Source organism: Mya arenaria, chromosome 11 (assembly GCF_026914265.1).
Source record: "Mya arenaria isolate MELC-2E11 chromosome 11, ASM2691426v1".
Classification (NCBI taxonomy): Eukaryota; Metazoa; Mollusca; class Bivalvia; order Myida; family Myidae; genus Mya; species Mya arenaria.
Window position 1 is genome coordinate 26,891,253 of NC_069132.1, and position 22,199 is coordinate 26,913,451.

General features: G+C 35.4%; 1 protein-coding gene across 3 annotated transcripts; it reads right to left on the reverse strand.

The window, feature by feature from the left end:
* Window positions 1-1,622: 1,622 nt before the first annotated feature.
* On the reverse strand, window positions 1,623-11,736 carry LOC128208214 (uncharacterized). Of its 3 annotated transcripts, none has more exons than XM_052911680.1 (5): window positions 11,680-11,736; window positions 8,251-8,895; window positions 7,082-7,240; window positions 5,802-6,405; window positions 1,623-4,831 (listed from the first exon to the last, which is right to left on the reverse strand). In XM_052911680.1, the coding sequence occupies exons 2-5, from the start codon at window positions 8,809-8,811 to the stop codon at window positions 2,601-2,603; spliced, it is 3,555 nt and encodes a 1,184-aa protein (XP_052767640.1). In that variant the 5' UTR covers window positions 8,812-8,895; window positions 11,680-11,736; the 3' UTR covers window positions 1,623-2,600. The 3 variants fall into 3 exon arrangements, with proteins under 3 accessions (XP_052767640.1, XP_052767641.1, XP_052767642.1); XM_052911681.1 differs by having other exon boundaries at window positions 11,685-11,731; XM_052911682.1 differs by lacking the exon at window positions 1,623-4,831 and having other exon boundaries at window positions 5,622-6,405.
* Window positions 11,737-22,199: the final 10,463 nt, after the last annotated feature.

Sequence of the window (22,199 nt, forward strand, 5' to 3'; positions counted from 1 at the left end):
TGCTATAGCCACGTGACGTGGTCTGCTCAATTCGATTCGTACGTCCATGTGATTTTCGTTTTTGTGTGTGTATTGTATAACCTTGCCGGATGAAATGACGCCGTGGGAGATTTCGGCGTGAAGTGGCTGTGAAATATTTATGACAATTTTATGGAAATGTTTTTGACATTCAAAGCCTGTCTGGATAACACTATTGATAAGAAAAAATGTCTGGCAATTCAATGGATTAATTACTGTAAAGAAATACCTTACAAAACAAAAAAAGGGAAAACCTTCGATACTACATAGATGTTGTTGTGGCCATTCCTTTAATCAACGTGTGGAATATGTTTCAAATCTCCATGTCTAAAAACAGATGGATTAGTTTTCCGTAACGAATTTCTTACACGTGTTGTATCGTAATTGAGGAAATAAAACACAAACAATTATCGAACATTCATTTTTATTTTTGAAATATATTTGAATTGATTGCGAATAATAGTTTGAGCTTCATCGGTGCATATTTATACTACTGTCATCTTCATTTATTGCCAGAAAACGTTCACTTATTGCTTTGCATATGTCGGTCGGTCGGTCGGTCCTTCGGTAGACCAAAGCTTGTCCGATTGATGACTCGACAATTCCTAGACCTATTGTCATCAAACTTGACATAAGGGTTGGGCCTGACAAGTAAATGACCCCTATAAATTTTAGGGATCATCGGGTCAAAGGTGAAGGTTACAGTGACCTTTAACAGGAAAAGGTTGTCAACGTTTGTTCGAATGATACCGCAACAATGCCTGGACCTATGGTCATCAAACTTGACATTGAGGTTTGGCGTGACTAGTAGATAACCCCTTTTGATTTTCGGTATACTCGGGTCAAAGGTTAAGGTCACAGTGACCTTGAATGCGTTAAGGTGGTCCGAGTGATAACTCGACAATGCCTGCACCCATGGCATTCAAATATGACTTGAAGGCTGGTCCTGACCAGTAGAGAACCCCTATTGATTCTATGGGTCATAGGTCAAAGGTCAAGGTCAAAGTGACCTTGGACGCAAACTCGATGATTCCTGGATCCTTGGAGGGTTGGCCTGACCAGTAGATGACACATATAAATTTGAGGGGTAATCGGGTTAAAAGTCAAGGTCACAGTGACATTGAATGCAAAAAACTTGTCTGTATTATGACTCAACAATGCCTGCACCCATTGCCCTCAAACTTGTAATTTAGATTGGGGGAGACCAGTAGATGATCCCTATGCATTTTAAAGTCATAGAGTCAAAGATCAAGGTCACAACTCATATTGGTCATTAAATTACCTTATATTGGTCATTAAAATTACGTCATATTTATTAATTCTCTGTTGCGTAGAGAATACATGATAATCTGCAAATATTAGTCATCATCTTGACATGATTAAAAATTGTACCTCAAAAGCAGTCACTGCCAATGAAATATCAGCTGTCATTTCGGTCAATGCGTTTTTTTATTCAATTGCTCAAGTTTTTTTGATAACATGACAAACAGGGGGGGGGGGGCATAATGTTTGACAAACACCTCCTGTTAATTGATATTTACTAAGCATTCCAAATCAGTATTACATTTTTATTGAAAATGAATACCTGTTGCAAAAAGACCAGGTTTAAATACAATATTGTTTAAAAATATATGATATTTAAGTGTTCAGTAAACACCATTTCGGTAATTAAAACAAGTAACTTATCTTTTTTAAAATGTCCTTGAAAAAATTAAACGATACAGGAGATATTTAGTAAAATGACATTTGATTTAACAGTATGTGACACTTTGAATATTAAAATCATCAGGTTAAAGGTTTCATAGTTTATGTAATCATATATATTTAAACAGCGTCACACAGTATTAAAGAAAGGCTGATTCTTTTAGGCTTTCCGAAAATGTATTTATTTTCATTAGTGATATTAATTGATTCACTGTTTTTGATACAGTCATTGTGTTTTAACTGTGCCCCATTCTGCTAGATTAATGCATTATCAGACCCCACAAATCTTGGACACAATTGGATTAACGTAAATTCCGGAATGGCTTGTCATCATCAAGAATTTAGCGCGCTTTTGCTATTAAATAAAACTTAGCATACTTTTGAATTAGTTTAAAGCTGCACTCTCACAGATAAACCATTTTACAACTTTTTTTTATTTTTTGTCTTGGAAATAGCATTTTTTTGCGTACATGTCTGCAAACCAATGATATATGATTGCTGACAAATAATTAGATCGTATATTTTCATATTTCCGTTTGAAAATTAATGTTTTATGGCATAAACCGTTACTAACGGTTTAAGAAAAATGCATAAAACATTAATTTTTGAACTTATATATAAAATCTGCGATCTGATTTTTGTCAGCAATCTTATATAACTGGTTTCCAGGGATTTTCGCCAAAAAATGTTCGTTGCAAGACAAAAATCAAAACTAGTTGTCAAAACGTTCAATCGGTGAGAGTTCAGCTTTAATGTATACAATAAAAACGTTCACATATTCACTAGCTGCGTCAATAAAATATAGCTTTTGGTTTTCACTTGGTGATATATTTTTCGATCTAACACAGACAAAAACCGGTTTCCTTCAACTTTTATAATCAACAATACGAAAATATTTTAGTCGTCTTTTTAATGTCTTCGAAATCTGTGATTGGTTCCACATTGCACATGCTAAGCCAACACCTCACCGTTTGAGAGCAGTTGACCACCCTCTCCACCATCGCCCTCAAGGACTGCGCGGACACTGTCACTCGAGTTAAGATAACAATTGTTACAGAGGGCGGGAGGAGTAGTGGGTTATCACTGAGGGTTATTTTCTCCATAGACAACTCTTCTAAATGATTCAGCTGGATAAGTGTCTGACAAAATAAGCTTGTGTTTGTAAGATTGCATACGTCGAACCTTGTCAATTTTTCACAATTCTGTTTTAATGACTGTAAAATACTACTTTCAACTTTCTCCGAAACATCATATATAGCCAATGACTCTAAACTCTTCGTATTGATCTGGATAGTCGACATTTCAGATCCATCAATAACCAAATGTTGGAGACGGCTGCAAGCAGAAAGGTCATATTGTCCAGCACGTTGCCGTATTTCAATGGTTAAAGCGTCAGTTGAGTTGGTGAACACCTCCTGGAGTTCCTCCTCGCTGATATTCTCTTGTCCCGTGATTTGTATATGTCGAATCTGAGACTTGTTCATCGATAGCAAGCTCTTTAAGGTTGCAACATCTCTAGTTGAATAATCAATATTAAAGCTAAGTAGAAGTAGTTCAATATTCTGTACATTGTTGGCTTTGGCCTCTCTATAACCAGAATAAATTGTTTCTTGTACTGCCAGATTCACATCGTGCGTAACCAAATGAAAACCCCAGTTCGGGTGATCCAATATACCATGTGACATCATGGCAGACATATCGTGTGCAACTTCACTGTTCAGACCGCACATATATATAAAGACCTTCGAGACGTCATGTGTTGTCATTGAAAAGTTCTCCCAGTTGATGTTATCTGAAGTTAAAATCTGCTGCACTACTTTATAATATGGCTTCATTACTCGTTGAATCTCTTCGGTATGGCTGGCAATGTGAACTGCAGCAAGGAATTCCTGAACTGTTTTGTGGATGAATGAGAAACTAGATAGCTCTCTTATCAAAGATGGAGTCTTTGTTTCTCGCATGCAACCCGATTTCAAAACGAACAGGAGCTCATCTGGTGTCAAACAGTCAACATTTTGAAACACCAGGGATGATTTTCGTTCACTCAAAAATAATTTCTCAAATGCAAGTTGAGCCAGCTTTAAGACGATTTTGTAGTACTTTTGTACATGTTTAGTGTGCTCGAAACATCGTAGCAAAGGAGAGCTTTCGAACGAACCACGAAGTATAGGAAGCGCTTTATTCCCAAACATCATGTCCATCATGTATGCGTATATGTAACACATAGAAAATGATTCAGGTTCTCCCTCAAACCACAGACAAACTAGCAACATAACAATGATAGGTACAGAGATTAGATGCACTAATTTTTTTCTTGAAACAAAGAGAAAGAAATCCGGATATTTCATCTTTTCTTTTACTCTTTCATTTAGGCAAACCAACACTTTCTGAACCAATAGCTGTGTGCTAGCTACTCCCTGTATTTCAAAGTATTTGCCTATTTGAGTGTCTTTCACGCGATTCCTGGACATTCGCCAGGGTCTGGATGTTATCAACACAGTGGCATCTAAGGTTGGCAATAAATGAGGGATAGCTTTGTTTTCTACCGAACATGAACAATTTGTTTCAGGGTGTGACCATTCGTCCAGTCCATCGGCTATGATCACACACTTTTGGTCTGTCAAAACACGAAGCACAATATCGTAGCCAGCGGTCCTTTCATCAACTGGCTTGTAAATCATGTTGATCAGCTGATCTCGGATCATTTCGGACAGCTCGCAGGTTTCACAGCAATATCTCAGTTTAAGGTGGAACATAAACTCTATGTCGTTTAAAAAGTCATCATCTTGAAAATCAAATTCGGTATCAGAGAACTGTGAAGCCCACTTCATGGTACACATAGCTGAAAATGATGTCTTTCCCATCCCAGCCTCACCAACAACGAAAACGTTCTTGGCCAATCCCTCATCTATACAGAACATCGTTTTGTAAGAGGAAATAGGAAAACCGTTTTGTTGTCGATCGACTCCAAGTATTTTATGGTCTTTCTCCACAATCTTCGGAGGGACGTAAAACTTGTCCAGCCTCTCGTCCTTGTGCGACAGCAGGGGCGATATGGGCGCGCTGTTGAGCTGCTTTTGATAGTACTTGACCAACCGTTGACGAAGATCTGCGAGTAGTATAAGTTCATTAAGTAAATATCATGCATATATGTTATCGCGACATATTCACGTTTGAGTGGTATGAAAAACTACAGTAGAATCTATCTGGTTTCCTGTAACAAACCGAAATATAGCAGGCACCAAGTAAAACATTTTATTTTGATTAAGTCACATTGTCCAAAGCGGATCAGGGGGAGGGGCATCCAAGTATACTTTTAACGACAACATCGGAGAGAAAAGGGTAAAATACACTCCAAATCCACCATGTCGGATTTGATTATTACCCACCAAACCCCCTTCCAACATTTTAATATATTTACTTTTAAGTTTTGAGATAGGGGCTAATGTCAAAAGGATGTGCCCTTAAGCTACACATCCCCACTACCAGCGGCGTCCGCTTTTTGTGTTCTGCTTCACATTACAGTAGAACTTATTGAGATGAAAATGCAAAGTATGTTAAGATTTTCAAATTATAACTCAACCATATTGATTAAATATATCTATCAAAATCATTTAAATGCCTTCTTTTACCATACTAAAATTACCTCCCTATACATCTTGCACATCTTGAACTGTACAAATTGTATCAATATTACGCTAACATCTGTACATGTGCAGAGTGCTCGTTCACTCGGTTGTATTGAAAACCACTAATTGTATACTTGTATGTAACCACCAAACACAACGTGGCGGTATGCTTATCATTGGATACAGATAACAGAATCCACCATTTACTACTTTCTTTTCTGACTGTTTAGATTTTATTAGTATTACTTTCTTTCATATGACTATTTGAAACGACGAAATACTCTTAAGTTAATTCGTCGAAAAGATGTTCTAGATATTGTTCATGAATGGAATATATTTTTTTAAATGGCCATAACTTGACAAACATACCGGTACAATATAAAGAATACTTCAAATGTACATATGCATCTCATTTTTGTTTCTTCTGAGCTTCAAGTTTCAGCCAATTACCTTCTCTTTGTTCTGCCTCTGACAGAGAGGAAACGTTGTTCTTCCCCTGCAAGGCCTCTTCCAACTCTTCCTTCACTCTCTCCGTGACCAGCCTGGCAATAGTAGATTTACCCTGTGACACCACGCCTTCTATCTGTTGTTTCCCTGTTTTCACAGACTCTGCTACCTCACATTTGCCAGATTGAATGGCAGTTTTACCCTGCAAAACCACGCCTTCTAGGTCTTGCTTCCCTGTTTTCACAGACTCCGCTACCTCACATTTTCCAAATTCAATGGCAGTTTTACCCTGCGCAACCACGCTTTCTAGCTCTTGCTTCCCTGTTTTCACAGACTCCGCTGCCTCACATTTGCCAGATTCAATGGCAGTTTTACCCTGCAAAACCACGACTTCTAGGTCTTGTTTCCCTGTTTTCACAGACTCCGCTATCTCACATTTGCCAGAGTCAATGTCAGTTTTACCTTGCAAAACCACGCCTTCTAGCTCTTGCTTCCATGATTCTGCAGACTCTGCAACATCGCGCTTGCCAACTTCTATTGTCGATCTAGCTTCTTCTAGTAGTTCACGAGCGTCTTCCGTCGATATTGAAAGGGAGTCTTTTTCAAGCTGTAAACCATTCAGATTATTTGTCTTTTAAGTGTTTAAAACGTATTTGAAGGATAAACTCTAACTGTTGGTTGAGCATACATTAAATTTAACTTTACAGCTAAATCCCTCATTTAAAGATGCACAATATTAGCTGATGTCAAACAATGTTGATCTTTTTTATTATAATGCATTATCGTGTTTAACGAATACATTATCAAAACCAAAAAGAAAGAATATAATTTGTGTACTGATATAAAACTAAAAGGAATACGTAGGCACTTCTTTGACTGGGGAATTTAGTGCCCACATAGCTTTTGTGTCATTAAAGAAAAATGAGTTATACAGGATAATGAAATACATGTTTGAAAGAATACTTTTGTACAACATATATTGTGCCAATACGTGAATAAATGCCTTCTTAACAAGTTGTTTTATATTATGTCACTATATAATAACGCAGTTTAACGAATAACTTGTTTTAATATACACATATATGATAAATGATTTTTTTCGGAAAGAACTATAATTCTATACCTAGTAAAACTTATTTTCAGATCACGATCAGCTCTTATATTTATTTATTGCATTAGTGTTTTTCGGAAAGAAAAAACAATTCTTTAAAGAGTAAACTTTTTTTATAACTTATTTTCAGACCACATACAGCTCCTACTATCAAAGAATCACAATTATTAACCTGTTTCAGTTTAATGACAGCTTGCTGGGCATCCTTGTCATTAGCTAGAAATGTAGAGTCTGTCAGAAGCGTGTTCAGAGTGGCAAAATAGTCAGCTAGGTCTGTGTCTGTCACCTTGAGATCCGGGGAATGGCGAATTTTGCGGCCTATCTCACGAGCCTAAAATTTAAATATGTTTGAATATTTAATGAAATGTGTTTTCATTACATAAAAAACCATTTCAAAACAAAATCACAGCTCATATCCACACACATAATACAATAATATATTATATTGTGCTTTTCAAAGTTTTTAGCTGATGCATATATAAATCCAAAAATTGACCTGATATGAGCTGTACACGATATATATGTACATATATCTATAATATATTTTGTGCTTTTTAAAATGTGTTGCTTTCATGCAAATAAAGATGCCAAAATTGAACATCAGAAGTTAGTTTTTTAATTATTGTACTTGTTTTAACGTGTATGCACACAAATATCTTTATTAATGATAACAAAAAAACAACATAAAAAATAATCCCAATATTTAAACTAGTGCATCTTGCAAGGATTTCTTTTATGCCAAATAGCTGGTAAGTACGAACGCCGATGCTGATATTTCAGATTCAATTTTTAAAATTTCACCATCATGATTTCACGATTTCAACTTCACGATTTCACATATTTGCAAAATCACGATATCACAAAGTTAACTTCATAATTTCAAGATTTCACGAATACACTATTTACAATTCACAAATTCGTGCTTACTTTATTTTTATATTTTGAATTTGTGAAATCGTGAATTCGTCAATCTGAAATCGTGAACCGTCAGTTCGTGAACCGACTCTTGCAGCCGTAAAGTTGAAATCGTGAAATCTTGAAATACTTTTATTATATTTTGGCACCGCCGGTCTTTTGTATGTCAGTCATATCTGGTGGAGCAAAGAATGCCTTATTTACGAAAAGCAATGAATTTATACAACAGCCTGCAACCCATATACACAATGTACAGGGAACAAAGTGTTAACAATTAACACAGCCAGCATACAATTGATATAGTTAAAGAAATATGTATCTAAAACATAATTTGTATAGTGAATGAATTACAAAAGAGCGAAAATAACACTTATGCTAATTCTTGTGTTTATACAATGGCAGAAACAGCTCGTGTATGTACATTACCTCGGTTAATGTGTTGGGGGGTTGGATGCCAATAGTGAACGAAAACCTCCGTTGGAACTCCATACAGTTGATCATAACGCTTATGATACCATTGAAGTCTGTCTCGTCGTACGACGTAACATCATCATAGCCGTCAGGTGGCATAAAGCATTTGGCTACTTGCCAATGGTTCGTACACCAATGGTTGGCTTTGGTATTCTTCCAGGACGGTCCACCATATCTGTGGACAGCGCATATCTCATCTCGAAAGTCATCGCATATCTGTGAGGGGCAGGGCCGGTTTATCTTCAACGGAGAGTTGTGGTACTTGCAGTTTCGAGGATGTGAGCACAGTCCTCTTGTATGACACTGAAAGAGATTCTCTGTAAGACAAAGGCCGCATGTTGTTCCAGCAGTGAGGTTCCTGGCCTGGATGACTGACAAGTGAATATTTTTCTGGACGTTTTTGGAGTCGCCTTCAACAAGGCCTCGCAGACCGTCCTTGGTGATCCTAAGGGCGAGGTAACCTTTGAGCCAGTTCTGGATCTCAGGTTCGTTTTGGATGTCTTGGAACAAAGCCATTTGTGTTCTGTGCCCGGCGTCGACACGCTAGTGCCTTAAATCGGACACCAAACTGTGTGGCATTGCATGCATCGCGGTTACTACCTGAAAATCACACGAACCATTACAAAATAGTGTGTTTCGTGTAAACTATGTAGTTTAAATATGTTAATGAGTAAATGCCACAATACATGTTTTGAAAACAATGGGTCTCCTTCGGTCTGTAAAAAAAACTATCGCAACTTTCGAGCATTGGAATAATTAACAAAACCCGAAAGTGGCAGTGAAGGAGAAATGGATATTTACAACATTTATATGATGATGTATTTTGAAATGTGGAAAAAAGATTCATTTTCCACAGATTACATTTGTGTTGGGGTGTCTGAAGTTCATTTTTAGCGAGGGTGGACAGTTGGCGTCATATAGGTAACCATTGCGACCAATACAGCAGCCAATATGGCCACCGTTTTCTGAGCCCATGACTATCTTACTATATTTCTATAACTAGTTAGTTATGTACACACCAAAATTTCTTAAAAACTTTCATTTATGGTCACTAGAGTACAAGGTCATATCAAGGTCGATATGTGAGTAAGTGCTAAACAATCAGGTATTCCCGGTTTATTGAGTTTAATAATTTACAAACTACAACAATATTCATTTAAATGAGGTATTCCCGGTTTATTGAGTTTAATAATTTACAAACTACAACAATATTCATTTAAATGAGGACAGTTATATAAGATTTAATTTCCCTTCAGTATAATGAATAATAAAAACGTATCTATTTCTCAGTGTGCTTCATATTAACATGAATTACAGACCTACGGTCATGTCCATGTGAAATATGACAGAAAAAAACTCATACAGTTGTCATGTCTTGTCTATATCTTCTTTTTGGAAGTTCAGTTTGAAGTTTTTTTACGACATGTCCATCTATAAGATGATTGCTAAACTGGTAATAAAGACTGGCTATAAACGGGCTTTATGGTTGCGAAAATGTGTTCTATTTGGCAATGAGTAGTCTTAATTATTATTTCGCGTCTGTTTATTTGACTTTATGGTTGCCAATATGTGATACATTTGGCACTGGGTCCAGTTGTACATGTGTCATGTGTTTAACTTCGAATGGGCCTTATGGTTACCAACATGTGTTCGGTTTTGGACTGAGTTGGAAATCCTGGGGATGCACCTGCGGTTGCCTTGCTCTAAATGAGCTTCATAATAGCCAACAGTTGGTCTGTGGCGCTAAGTAGGCTTGATTAAAGCTACTCATGGATTAGAATGTATCTCAATGGGCCTTTCCAGTTATGTGTTTGCTTGGTTTTAATGGCTTAAGCGTAGATTATTTAGTACTTAAGTAGGCTTAATTAAGCTTCACATGTTTTTCTTTAGTACGGGTGATGAAGGCTATTGACTTGTATGTTTGACCCTAGAACATATTGATTGTAGCTACAATGGGATTTAATTGGTACTGAGTTGGCTTGGTTAGAACCTATTTGAGATTTCTTTGACACTATATAGCCTCAAATAAACAAAAACGTGGTTCATTGGACCTTGTATTGATTTCATTTAGCCTATTAACGTTATACTTGTTCACTCACTGACTCACCCACTGACTCACCCACTGACTCACTCACTGACTTACTGAATGACTGAGTGGTGACTGAGTGACTGAGTTAGTGACTGACTGACCGACTGATCGACCGACCGACCCGACCGACCGACCGGCCGGCCGGCTTGCTGACTCGCCCACTCACGGTACCTCCATTTTCAGAATTGATATGAACTGAACTAAGCTTCAGATGTTTTATGTTTTTTTTTATTAAGGGGAATTTTCTAATATTTGTTTTGTTCTTTTCAGTTTCCAACTACTTGCAAAGTAAAGAGGCATCAATAAGAAGCCAGCTTATTTTACTTGATATATCCTTAAGTGACGTCCAAGAGAAGGGAATGTTAGTGTACAAGTCTTTTAGGGAGTATGGGTTCACAGAGTCTACCTCAGAGACAGGGCACTTAAAACAGGCTCCTGGTGACCTTTTTGCCGGAATTGTGTTGAATTTTATCATTATTTGCTATTCAAAGAGAACAGACACACACAAAATAAACAAAAACCTTATCAGATAGTTGTTATTTATTCCATGTATGTCAGATTACAGTAAGTTTGGTTCATTACTAAATCATGTGACATGGGTAAAAATGCCATATACACCGGAAGATTATACATACGTCATAAAACTAAATGGACGACCCATATGTCAACAAAGAGATCAGATGTCGTACTAAAAATATAGAAACGCTTTTTCAGGATAAATAATTGAAAAGGTCTTTCTTTTTTTTTTAAATGTATATATATATATATATATATATATATATATATATATATATATATATATATATATATATATGAGACATCCATATTTAGTTTGAAATAGCAATTAATAAAGGAAGGCCGGTATGGTACACAATCATTGGCAACATATGCATGTTCTTGAATAAAAAACTACTTGCTTTTTAGTATCCCTGTTAAACATGGGCGTTGTTCATGTATGTGTATACGGAAACCGAAAGTTGAATTATTATAACCGAGATTTGAGTTACTTTTTATTTAGTTTTTACACAACGCTTAACTTCATTGTTGTAATAAAGTTTCATGGCTATGCTAGTTACTCCACTCGAAAAGTTTAGTGTGAATTCATAGTATCCCATCAAGACGTACTTTAATCATATTGATGAAAACAACAGGTCAGAGTTAAGGTTTCATCTATAGATACGCATTTGATGACACATTTATAGATGCTATAATGCTATTAAAAGTTGCAATGAATTTCAATACCTTGCTTGAGATATAATATACAAACGTCATTTTAAGAAAACGAATGAATTTACCTTACTTAAGGTTATTTCTTGTCTGCCATTGATGGGAGTTTACCTAGTAAGGTTTTAATTCGTCAAAGGCCAAAGATAACAAATGGTTAGATAACAAATGGTTGACTTAAACTGATATTCACATACTTATACAGACCTACTTATAAAATGAAAACTTCACTTTTAAAGACCAGGGACGGTATTCTTAAATCATCTAAAGTTATTTGATGATTTCAGTCATTTTGTTAAATTAATTATCTCACTTATCATTTAACATAATATTTAATACTGTCTGAAATACTGTACTTTGTGTTCATTGGTTTGGTTGAGAAATACATGTTTGCTTTCATGGTAAAAACTCTCACATTTTTCTATAACTTTGAATATGCCCTCAATATATGTCAATTTAATCAAACGCGTTCTTTAAATTAATAAAAGCACAAACGGTAGACGTTTATATAGTCATTTACTTATATATTAATAGCATACAGGTTGTCAACCATAGTAATTAGCTCTTCAACTAAGCTTGATTCGGCCGGGAAGTCTCGATTCCTAGTACTTTAATCACCTTCCTGTGTGGAGGCAGAATCATAAAGCATAAATTATGGTATAAAAACTTTTTTAAACGCAATGTATTTTTACAAAATACATTATGCTTAAACTAATCGACTATCAAATTTGTTTTCATGGACACGTTGTTCTTTTAATGATTTTTTATACTAATACAAGACAGAAACTTTATTTCTTTATATAAATCATCAGCTTCTCCAAATTTGTTCAAATAGTAACCGATGAATCAGGCTTTGACTGGACATGGTAATTTATGCATTTGGACACTCATATGCATGTTCCTAGAAGAATTCATATTTTCCGAACAAAACAGGGGAACACGTTATGCGAAGAAACACTGTGTTTCTTAGACCAGCAGGGGACGGCACGACAAATACTCTAGTCTCCCACGTTTTAATCTTATCTCCAAGTTCCGGATCTGTGTGTTCCTTGCCAACCCCTTACTTGTTACTTCATCATAGCATCTTACGATTTCTGAACTTTAGGAAAACAATGACATCCTTTTCGAAAAAAGTTAAATTGTCTACTAGTGCACTTTTTACGTAGATGCCGCTGTAATCCAGTCACAAATTGGGTCAAGGAATCGCAGGGTACTCGGTGAAATCCGTTCGGTGTATTTCTACGAACCGATGCATCATGAATTTCAGGCGCTCATCACCAAGGTCACAGACGATGTCCGCAACAGGTTACTTACTTTTTTCAGAAACAAAACACTAGCTTCTTCTGAAATGCACTGCTATTTTTCCTTTCTCGAAAGGAAAAAAGAAGAAGAAATACATCGCTTATTACCATATTCTAGGCGAGTAATTCTTCCTTACGTCAATATCCAATCCTATCGTCTGCATGTATGATCACGTCTACCAAACGCGACTTGATTGAAATCATATTAACATTATTTACACAAAAATATCCGAATCTTTGACTAAGTAGCAAACTAATTAAAACGTTGTCTATTAGCATAACTATAATGGCTGTCCCTTATATGATACGTTGCTCTCTATGTCTGTGAATTATATAGTTACTTAATATGTAACTTTTATGTATGCACTTTATCTGTGAACATTAAAGACACATTTATATTTTTCGCATGGACCATTATTCTCTTGATGTTAAGTACAGATAAAAGAAATCAAAACTGTTTTTGTCTAGGTTTTCTACAAAGTGTGCATAAACTTGCCCCAGAGACCAAAATTTACATCCTTTAGGCCAATTTCATAAGTAGGAAATACATTTTCTTGTCTGAAAACACAAGGCCCAGACCATAAGTATCTTCCATGGCTTAGAGTGTAAGATAGGCTCATTCCGACCCGAGCGTACGGTGTTTGCGGTTTACCGAGTTTCCGCAAAACACCCTGCGCGAGGGTCGGGATGAACCTATCTTACACGAGCGGCTATGGTAGATGCTTTTTCTCCCATCTCTGTTAAACAAAATTAAGTCAAAATGTATTTTTTTGGCTGGAACTCTTTTGTGCTTAGGTAAAATAATTGCGTATGGATATGCGATAATTCGTGGTCGTCATGGATATACGCGCAGTGATTCCGATTATGTTAATGGTCAAATCGGTCTCAGTTAAATAGTTCTTTAGAGAGTGACGCATTATTTTTTGAAAGGTGCGTGAAAACTGTTTTATGGTGACATTTGATGTGAGAAATAGTTAACTAACGTTCTAAATATTGCCACGAGACAAGGTTTCCATGACGACAGTCTTCAACAAGGGAGGTAATTATAATGTGGTGACCATTAAAAAGGAATTCCATACGGGCATTTTATCTTCGCCCGTGGGCAAGATAAGAATTTCTAGCCTGGTTAAATTATTGGATCTTCTTATCTGAGGTGGGAGAAATAAGGATCCTTACATAAAACCAGCATAGTTTAGTACAATCATCTTCCTCTTAAAAAATTACACAGACCTCGGGATCACTTGAGCAATAAATTATCTTGAATACATATTCAATATTAGATAAAGTATTGAATGTTAATTTATTTTCTTGTATTGATTACACACATGTATAGCAACTTACAACCTCTTTTTAAACAGATATGTAGGCACTAGTAGTAAAAGGAATTATATAATGTTGTTAGACTTTAAGTAAAGCCCATTGCTTAAATTTGAATATATACCACTGTTAAGCCAACAACTGACGGAGGCACACGCTCTCCCAAAGGAAATCAATAAAACGACTACAGTGTGATCCGAATTGCCCGGGCAAGAGAGGGGACAATGGTTTGGGAAGTAGAGCAATGTGTGTCCAACAGTGTCGTGGAGGTAGCTTTTTTGTTATTTAAGTGTTGTCCTTGTAGAAATCAAAGTACATTGTTTGATCTTGCCTACCTGAAACACATTACCTTTTAAACGTGCATTTGATTTTGAAACACGTTAACGGTTTGTGATTATGCATGTTGTTCTATACTTATTCTAAATTCGAGGACAAATTCTGCATAAGTTCATCTCTCATACTGCACATAGTATTTTCTCTGAAATTCTCCGTAACTATTTAGTATATTCAATGAAATCGGAGGAAATTTGTACAATTTGGGGATCGCAATTGACAATGAAATTAAATTACTTTTGAAATGATAATTTCTAAGCAAAAGTTGTTTTAGATGGTGCGTTTTCTATGCAAAGACAAATGTTTAGTAATGATAAAAAAACAATTTATGAAATAAAAATGATATACCACGCTTTCGAACAGTAAAAATATCAATTTGAAACTTTTCAATATGTTTAGCTCTTTATTCTGATATATTTGCATTGATTTTCAAAAAAATATATTTGAATTTTTATCACTTTTGAGGCCTAAAAAAATATGTTTTTTCAGTGATCGGAATTAATATCCCATCGTAAACTCGGGTATCAACATTCGAGAATATTTCTCCGTTTCTTCATCATGACATCACAACGCCTTGGGCCTATTTTAATGAAAGAGAATAGAGTAGGCATTACATGTAAAAAAGGATATTACAAATACCCTTCTGAAACCGATCGTTTACCTTCAAAAGGCCTCCAACTATTTTACCTGCCCATATGCAGGTTTTGAACATACTCGATCGAAAGTATAGCTCCCGTTTGATCACCTCATTCAGTATAAGCAATATCGTAGCGCGGTGTTAACTTTATATCGCGCTGTCTAGCTTTATAAGTCTGGCAAAGAATGTAGTAAACCCTGGAGACTGACTTAACCACAACACGCGCCTTGTCACCCAACGTTATTGTATACATTACAACTTGCTGTATCATATAACGAACCTTTTGCTGTTGTATCTAGGGTGGCGTTATTATTGTGTGTGTATAACGAGTGCGTGACATGTTAAATTCATATATGTATGTGAATGTGTCTGATGCTGTTAGTACATGCCTGTTCCATTATGTTCTGGTAAGGAGCTTCAATTTATTTCATCTTTCAAAGCGCGTTTCAATAATGCTTGAAAGACAATCAAACTAGTCATTTATAATCGCATTGACGGACATTTGAACATTAAAAGCAGCCTTTGAAAAACAACATGGTATCTATTTTTGATAAGATTATGTACCATTTACATCGTGTTTTTGACTGGCATTTGTGAATAAGTGATTCCATTTGCACAGTTGTCTCTTGAGATATGAATTACTGACGGCAAAAGGACAATTGTATATTAAATTAAGTTGATTGAAGAGAAAGCTGGATATTTCAGAGAACGAACTCTGTATATTGATATATGTCTTCATCTGTTTCACATTAAGAAATTGTGAGTTGAAGTAAGACTGCACAGTACAAACTATTGGAAGGAAACTACGTGGCAGAGTGTTTTAATTATAACTGTTCAAAACAGAAGTATGGAAAAGGAATGGAGTCGTCAAACGCTTGGAAGAAAAATAATCAGGGGCGTTATCATAAAACTTCTTAATTCATTTCCTAACTTAAGTCAATTTCTTAAAATTTTGAGTTTTTCAATAAGGTCAATAGAAATAAAGTATTTTAGAAGTTGTTTATTTTTTATTTCCTATGATCAAAGAGATAATAAAATTAGGAAAGTGACTTAAGAAGTTTTACAAAAAATACCGCTGCTCTGTGTCGATGCTTACTACCTTTCGAACAAATTTGGACATATACATAGGACCTAGATTATGTCTTTCTTTAAACAGACAGACACACAAACGGACAGACAGACATGTTTTATTAAGACTTGTACAATGTACATCGTGCAATTTACATCGCCTACATATACATACACATTTTCATATAACATGTCAACGTGTATATACAACATGTAATGGTATTTTTGTTTACATAATTAACGCAGATATGTTATAAATTGTTCGTTGATTCGTGTAAAGATGTGTTGTTTTGTGCAAAAGATTGTCATATCATTTAATCTTGTCATTTTTAACATCCAAATCTACTGTTTTTCTTTTTAGAGAGTGTTATGCATGTAAACTGAAAATTGTCTTACAACTTAGTTTCGCCTTTACCAGATATATTTTCCGTCTTGTATTCAATATCCCTTTACTAACGTCATTGCGGCGACACCTTTTGTTGTTAACGTAATTAGCTAAATTAGTACCATCTATACAGCGCTCCTCAAATTAGATTTGTACGTCATGTGATTTCCTCGTCTGGCACAACCTTCGAAAAAACGGGAAATGAACTAGCACCTTGGGAATTGTGCGTTGAGTGAATCTGAAATATTTATTACTGTTTTGGTAGCCATTCCATGGTGTGAGCAAATTATCCGCTCAGAAGTGAATTTTGGATGAGTGGAGACGCCGTATAATCTTGCGACAATTCGAACGTTTTTATTTTTGTCCGAAAAATTAAAATGTATATAAAACATTATATATTAAACAAGTTAATGGTGCCTTCAAAGATCGTTAAATTTACTATAATGAGCAAAAGTACGAGTTTCTGTTAGTTTATGTATAAATTAGTGTTGGTAGTTTGCATGCAATACTCTTTCGAATGAGAATTACTTGGTATCAACGGGCATTAAAATTTGACTTAAAAGTGAATGGATCTATCAGAGATCTAGCTTATTTATGTCAGATTCCTTAAAAGGCTGTCCTCATCACTCTGTAATGGAACAGTAGCTGCACTCTTACAGATTAACCGTTTAAACAACTTTTTTTTATTTTTTGGATTGAGCAAATTTTTGCGTAAATATCTGCAAACTAATGATAAAAGATCGCTAACAAAAGATCAAATCGCAGATTTTCATATTTCCGTTCGAAAATTAATGTTTTATGGGTTATACCATTACTAACGGTTTAAGGAAAATGTATAAAACATTAATATTTTAACTTAAATATAAAGATCCGCGATCTAATTTTTAATTAGCAGTGTCATATCGCAGGTTTCCATGGATTTTTGCAAAAATTGGCTCGTTCCAAGCCAAAAAATAAAAAAAGTTGTCAAAACGTTCAATCTGTGAGAGTGCAGCTTTATTCATAACTCTGTAATGGAACATAGTGTAAAGGTTCTTCATAGTTTGGCAAACCGTCCATATGTCATAGTTTGGCAAACCGTCCATATGTTTCCAAATACTTCCTGAACACGATTGAATTAATAAATTATCGTTTTATAAAGAACACTGAGCTCGTGAGTACATTGAGATATGCGGCTCAGTTTAAAGTGACACTCTTCAATGCATACACATGTATAACAGACATACATGTTTAAACTACTTACTAAACACAGTCAAGACTCGTTATGTTGAAGTGGTTGGGACTTCGGAAAATCCTTCCAGATAACGAACATGCGATATAACCGAAATACACAACATGTCAATTTTTTGCCAATAAATTCGAAAAAAGTTCGATATAACCAGATCATCGACATAACAGAGTTCGACATAGCGAGTTTCCACTGTAATGCATTTATGGAAAAATATTAATTACTGATAAGATTGTAACCGTATATTTGATAGTTGAAATCGCAAAAATACCAACACTGATTGGTGAGTGCTGAAAGATTTATTGTGATCTACTATTGTCTCATTCGTTAGATGTATCGGGTTTTCTGCACACTCCCTTCATATTAAACGCAGTATCCTTCATAAGAACCATTGTTTACGACATTTATTCATCCTTTTTTGGTATATTGAAACAAATTAATTGTAGTATATCTTATTTGGGAGTAGGAGTGCATCTGTAAGCTTTGGTTATGGTCAAAATGCCATCAATAGGTACGTACGAGGGATGATCCAAAAAAACACAGGACTGGCGAGTTCATAACAATACAGAGTTATGAGCTGTAACAAAAAAGATATACCGTTTTAACCCGCAATGTATTTCATATCGTTGCATGTAATCCCGAATTTTTAATAGCACCCCTTTCACTAAAGGGCCCCTTTTAATACCATGGTTACGCTTACACGGCGCAGTACAATATGCAGTAAACACATAATTAATGTTACTGTAATTACCCACAAAACTATTGCTCAAATGATCATATCATAAAAAAATGCCAAAACGTCGCCATGCTGTTGTTGTTACGTTATTTTACATAAGCCAAACAGAATCGAAACCGTTTTTGTATTCTATAAAAATTGAAATTGCACGAAACGTTAATACTGATCGGCACTCTCTCTCTGTATATGCTTTAATCTATTTCTAATACAAGTGGACTTTTATGACATAAACTTTCATTAACATTGAACACAAAATGACCAAAAATTCTTCAATAAATCCCTTGGTTTTTTATGCCACACTTTTTTTGTATAGAATTGCTGAATTAATATAATAAATGGAGTATGGTTAAATTTTCATTTGACACTTTGTTCATATTTTGCTAGCTTTATACAATGTGTACATCGATATAACACCTCTTGTAATAGTATGATCTGTCCGAGTGTTTGGATACTGCAGTACAAGATTTTGGGCTAAACAAAAGTTTTTTACCTTTTATGTAACTGTACTTTCCATGCTCATTATTTTATTTTATTTTCGTTTTGCTTCTATTCATCTACACTGGAAGGTAATAAGTAGAGTACTAGAACGTTCAAGATGTTAAAAATGGTAATATCCAAAGAAATAAACAATTTATATGCAGAACAGAGAATAGCGGAAATGTTCTCCATTCTATTCACTCAAAATAGTATTTAAGAAGAATGAATTCTGATCAAGGTATAGAGTTCTTTAAACATACGATGGCATTCCAGGGATTTACATTTGTGATGATGTGACATTGATGGTGTCATCCAAAATTGTTTATTTAAAACAACAACCTCGGGTTAGTATTTGCTTTAACATTTATTATTTAAGCATCGATTGTTACAAATGCAAGAAATTTACTGAAATAAAATAAAAATAGTTGCATTGCTATTTTAAAGTTTGCGACACATTATAAAAAACGGCATAAACCGACTCATATTTCAAAATTACATCACAGTTATTCCTATAATTCTACAGATTATACTGCATTACAACTGCTTTGCAGTGCTTTTAAAGGATAACGATCAATGACGGTGTCAATGAGAACATTGTAACAGAACTGTACAATTTGTCAATTATCTTTGGTTTGGGGGCTCTTCCAAGGCTTTAGACATGACAAACGGGATTTACATTTTGCATTTTTTTACATTTTGTTCACAGGCAATACAATTTAAACAGAAAAAAATGATTGTAATCAAACTAAAACCGGTAAGTTCCTGCCATTACCTAAGATAAGTAAACATATGTGTTTACACAATTAGCTTGTTTCATAACGGCACTGTTAAACCTATATATACATGTTCTACGATACATGAACATTGCTTTCATCTTGCACATTTATTGCAAATGTATAGCAAATTGTTAAAACATGAAACCCGATGTTTTCATTTTTTGTGGTAGGTAAAGTAAGGGAGGGGTTTTAAGTCAACACGTTTCCATTTGCTGCAAAATTACCTATAAGTATTTGTTCTTCTTGGTTCCCTACCGAGATTTATTTAAGATTTCTCGGCTTGATTTCAAATTCATAGTAACGTTGCAATCTTATGAAAGTATTTAAATAAAGTGGTCTTTTAATTCGCTCTATTTTAATCCCGTAAAACATGCATGCAATAATTTTATTTTCAACCTCTTTGGGAAAGACTACGGTGATTATTTTCTGTCCTTTGTTAATCCCAGCAAACGCTTAGAAAGTTAATAAACACCGCCGTTCAAACATAACACCGCTGTCTAAGATTTCTAAGAAACACAATTCCCATTATGCCATCGATTTTTTCTCCTTTTGCAATACTCAATTAAAACATCCCGTATATATCTTCCCTCAGTAACGTGATATCATTTGTTGCAAACCTAATTAGCTGACGTGTACCAGTTATAACCATGGAAATACATATTGTAAAGGATGAAATGCTCTCCTTAGATTAGATTCTACGCCATTGTGATGTCGTACTATCATATTACATTCGAGGAATGCGGGAAATAAAGTATCACGTGGAGTAAATTCGAAAATTTAGAAGTTGTTTGATAACTGCCAATTGTTTTAAGGTCGTCTGTCTAGACAGTACATTTTAATTACAAAATAAAAGTGTTGATTTTAACGACTTCTTGGAAACGGTGTATGCGGGATATAAACTAAGAAAAGAACATTTGAAAATAATTACTTTCATGTTATAATTTAACACTATTAGCTATACATGTGAGAAAGGAATTGGTAGAGGACAGATGAACGAGCATCAACACTTCAGTTCAATGTGTAGAGGATTTGGCAATTATTCATAGCATTTGCGGATCAGTAGAAGAGAAAACTACAAGCAGTCAAAGCATGGGAAGTCATTTGAATATGGTCTAATGAAAAATAGGTATGCACATAAATACAGGGCAATTGTTGTTAAACTACTAAATGCAAGATGATGGCTCTTGTATACTGCACTGCTCCTCAATAGAGAGCTAATGGCTGTTTTGTATTTCACTTGTCCTCTATTATAAAGTTTGAAATCGATAGCTTAAAGCCATTTGGAGTCATGCTTCGGACGAAACACAAGTATACAATTAATAAAGCAACAACTATAAAATAATAAAGCCAAAGTAATCGTTCCGTTGCATAGGACTTCTCCTCAATACGTATATCTATTGTGCAGTGTGAAGTCAATACCTTCAAGACTCTTGGAGTTATGATCCTGACTAAAAATAAGTATAAAAATGAAAAAAGGACAATAACTATCAAATACGAATGACAGAGTCATGGCTATTGTGCAATGCATTTCTCCTCCTGAAGAAGAGCGTTATATGGGTTCCTGTACTCTGCACTTCTCCTCAAGTAGAGGGATATATGGACTCCGGTGTACTGCACTTCACCTCAAGTAGAGGGGTATATGGACTCCGGTGTACTGCACTTCACCTCAAGTAGAGGGGTATATGAATTCCGGTGTACTGCACTTCTCCTCAAGTAGAGGGGTATATGGATTCCGGTGTACTGCACTTCACCTCAAGTAGAGGGGTATATGGATTCCGGTGTACTGCATTTCACCTCAAGTAGTGGGGTATATGGATTCCGATGTACTGCACTTCTCCTCAAGTAGAGAGGTATATGGGTTCCTGTGCTCTGCACTTCGCCTCAAGTAGAGAGATATATAGGTTCCTGTGTACTGCACTTCACCTCAAGTAGAGAGATATATAGGTTCCTGTGTACTGCACTTCACCTCAAGTAGAGAGATATATAGGTTCCTGTGTACTGCACTTCTCCACAAGTAGAGAGATATATAGGTTCCTGTGTACTGCACTTCTCCTCAAGTAGAGAGATATTTAGGTTCCTGTGTACTGCACTTCTCCTCAAGTAGAGAGATATATAGGTTCCTATGTACTGCACTTCTCCTCAAGTAGAGAGATATATAGGTTCCTGTGTACTGAACTTCTCCTCAAGTAGAGAGATATATAGGTTCCTGTGTACTGCACTTCTCCTCAAGTAGAGAGATATATAGGTTCCTATGTACTGCACTTCTCCTCAAGTAGAGAGATATATAGGTTCCTGTGTACTGCACTTCTCCTCAAGTAGAGAGATATATAGGT

Bases quoted from the DNA above. Each gene is read 5' to 3' on its own strand.
- LOC128208214 (XM_052911680.1), bottom strand. From the start codon at position 8,811: ATGGCTTTGTTCCAAGACATCCAAAACGAACCTGAGATCCAGAACTGG. The intron at 7,241-8,250 runs GTAATGTACATA...TTTAAATTTTAG, and splicing joins CCCCCAACACATTAACCGAG to GCTCGTGAGATAGGCCGCAA. The intron at 6,406-7,081 runs GTTAATAATTGT...AATGGTTTACAG, and splicing joins CTGTCATTAAACTGAAACAG to CTTGAAAAAGACTCCCTTTC.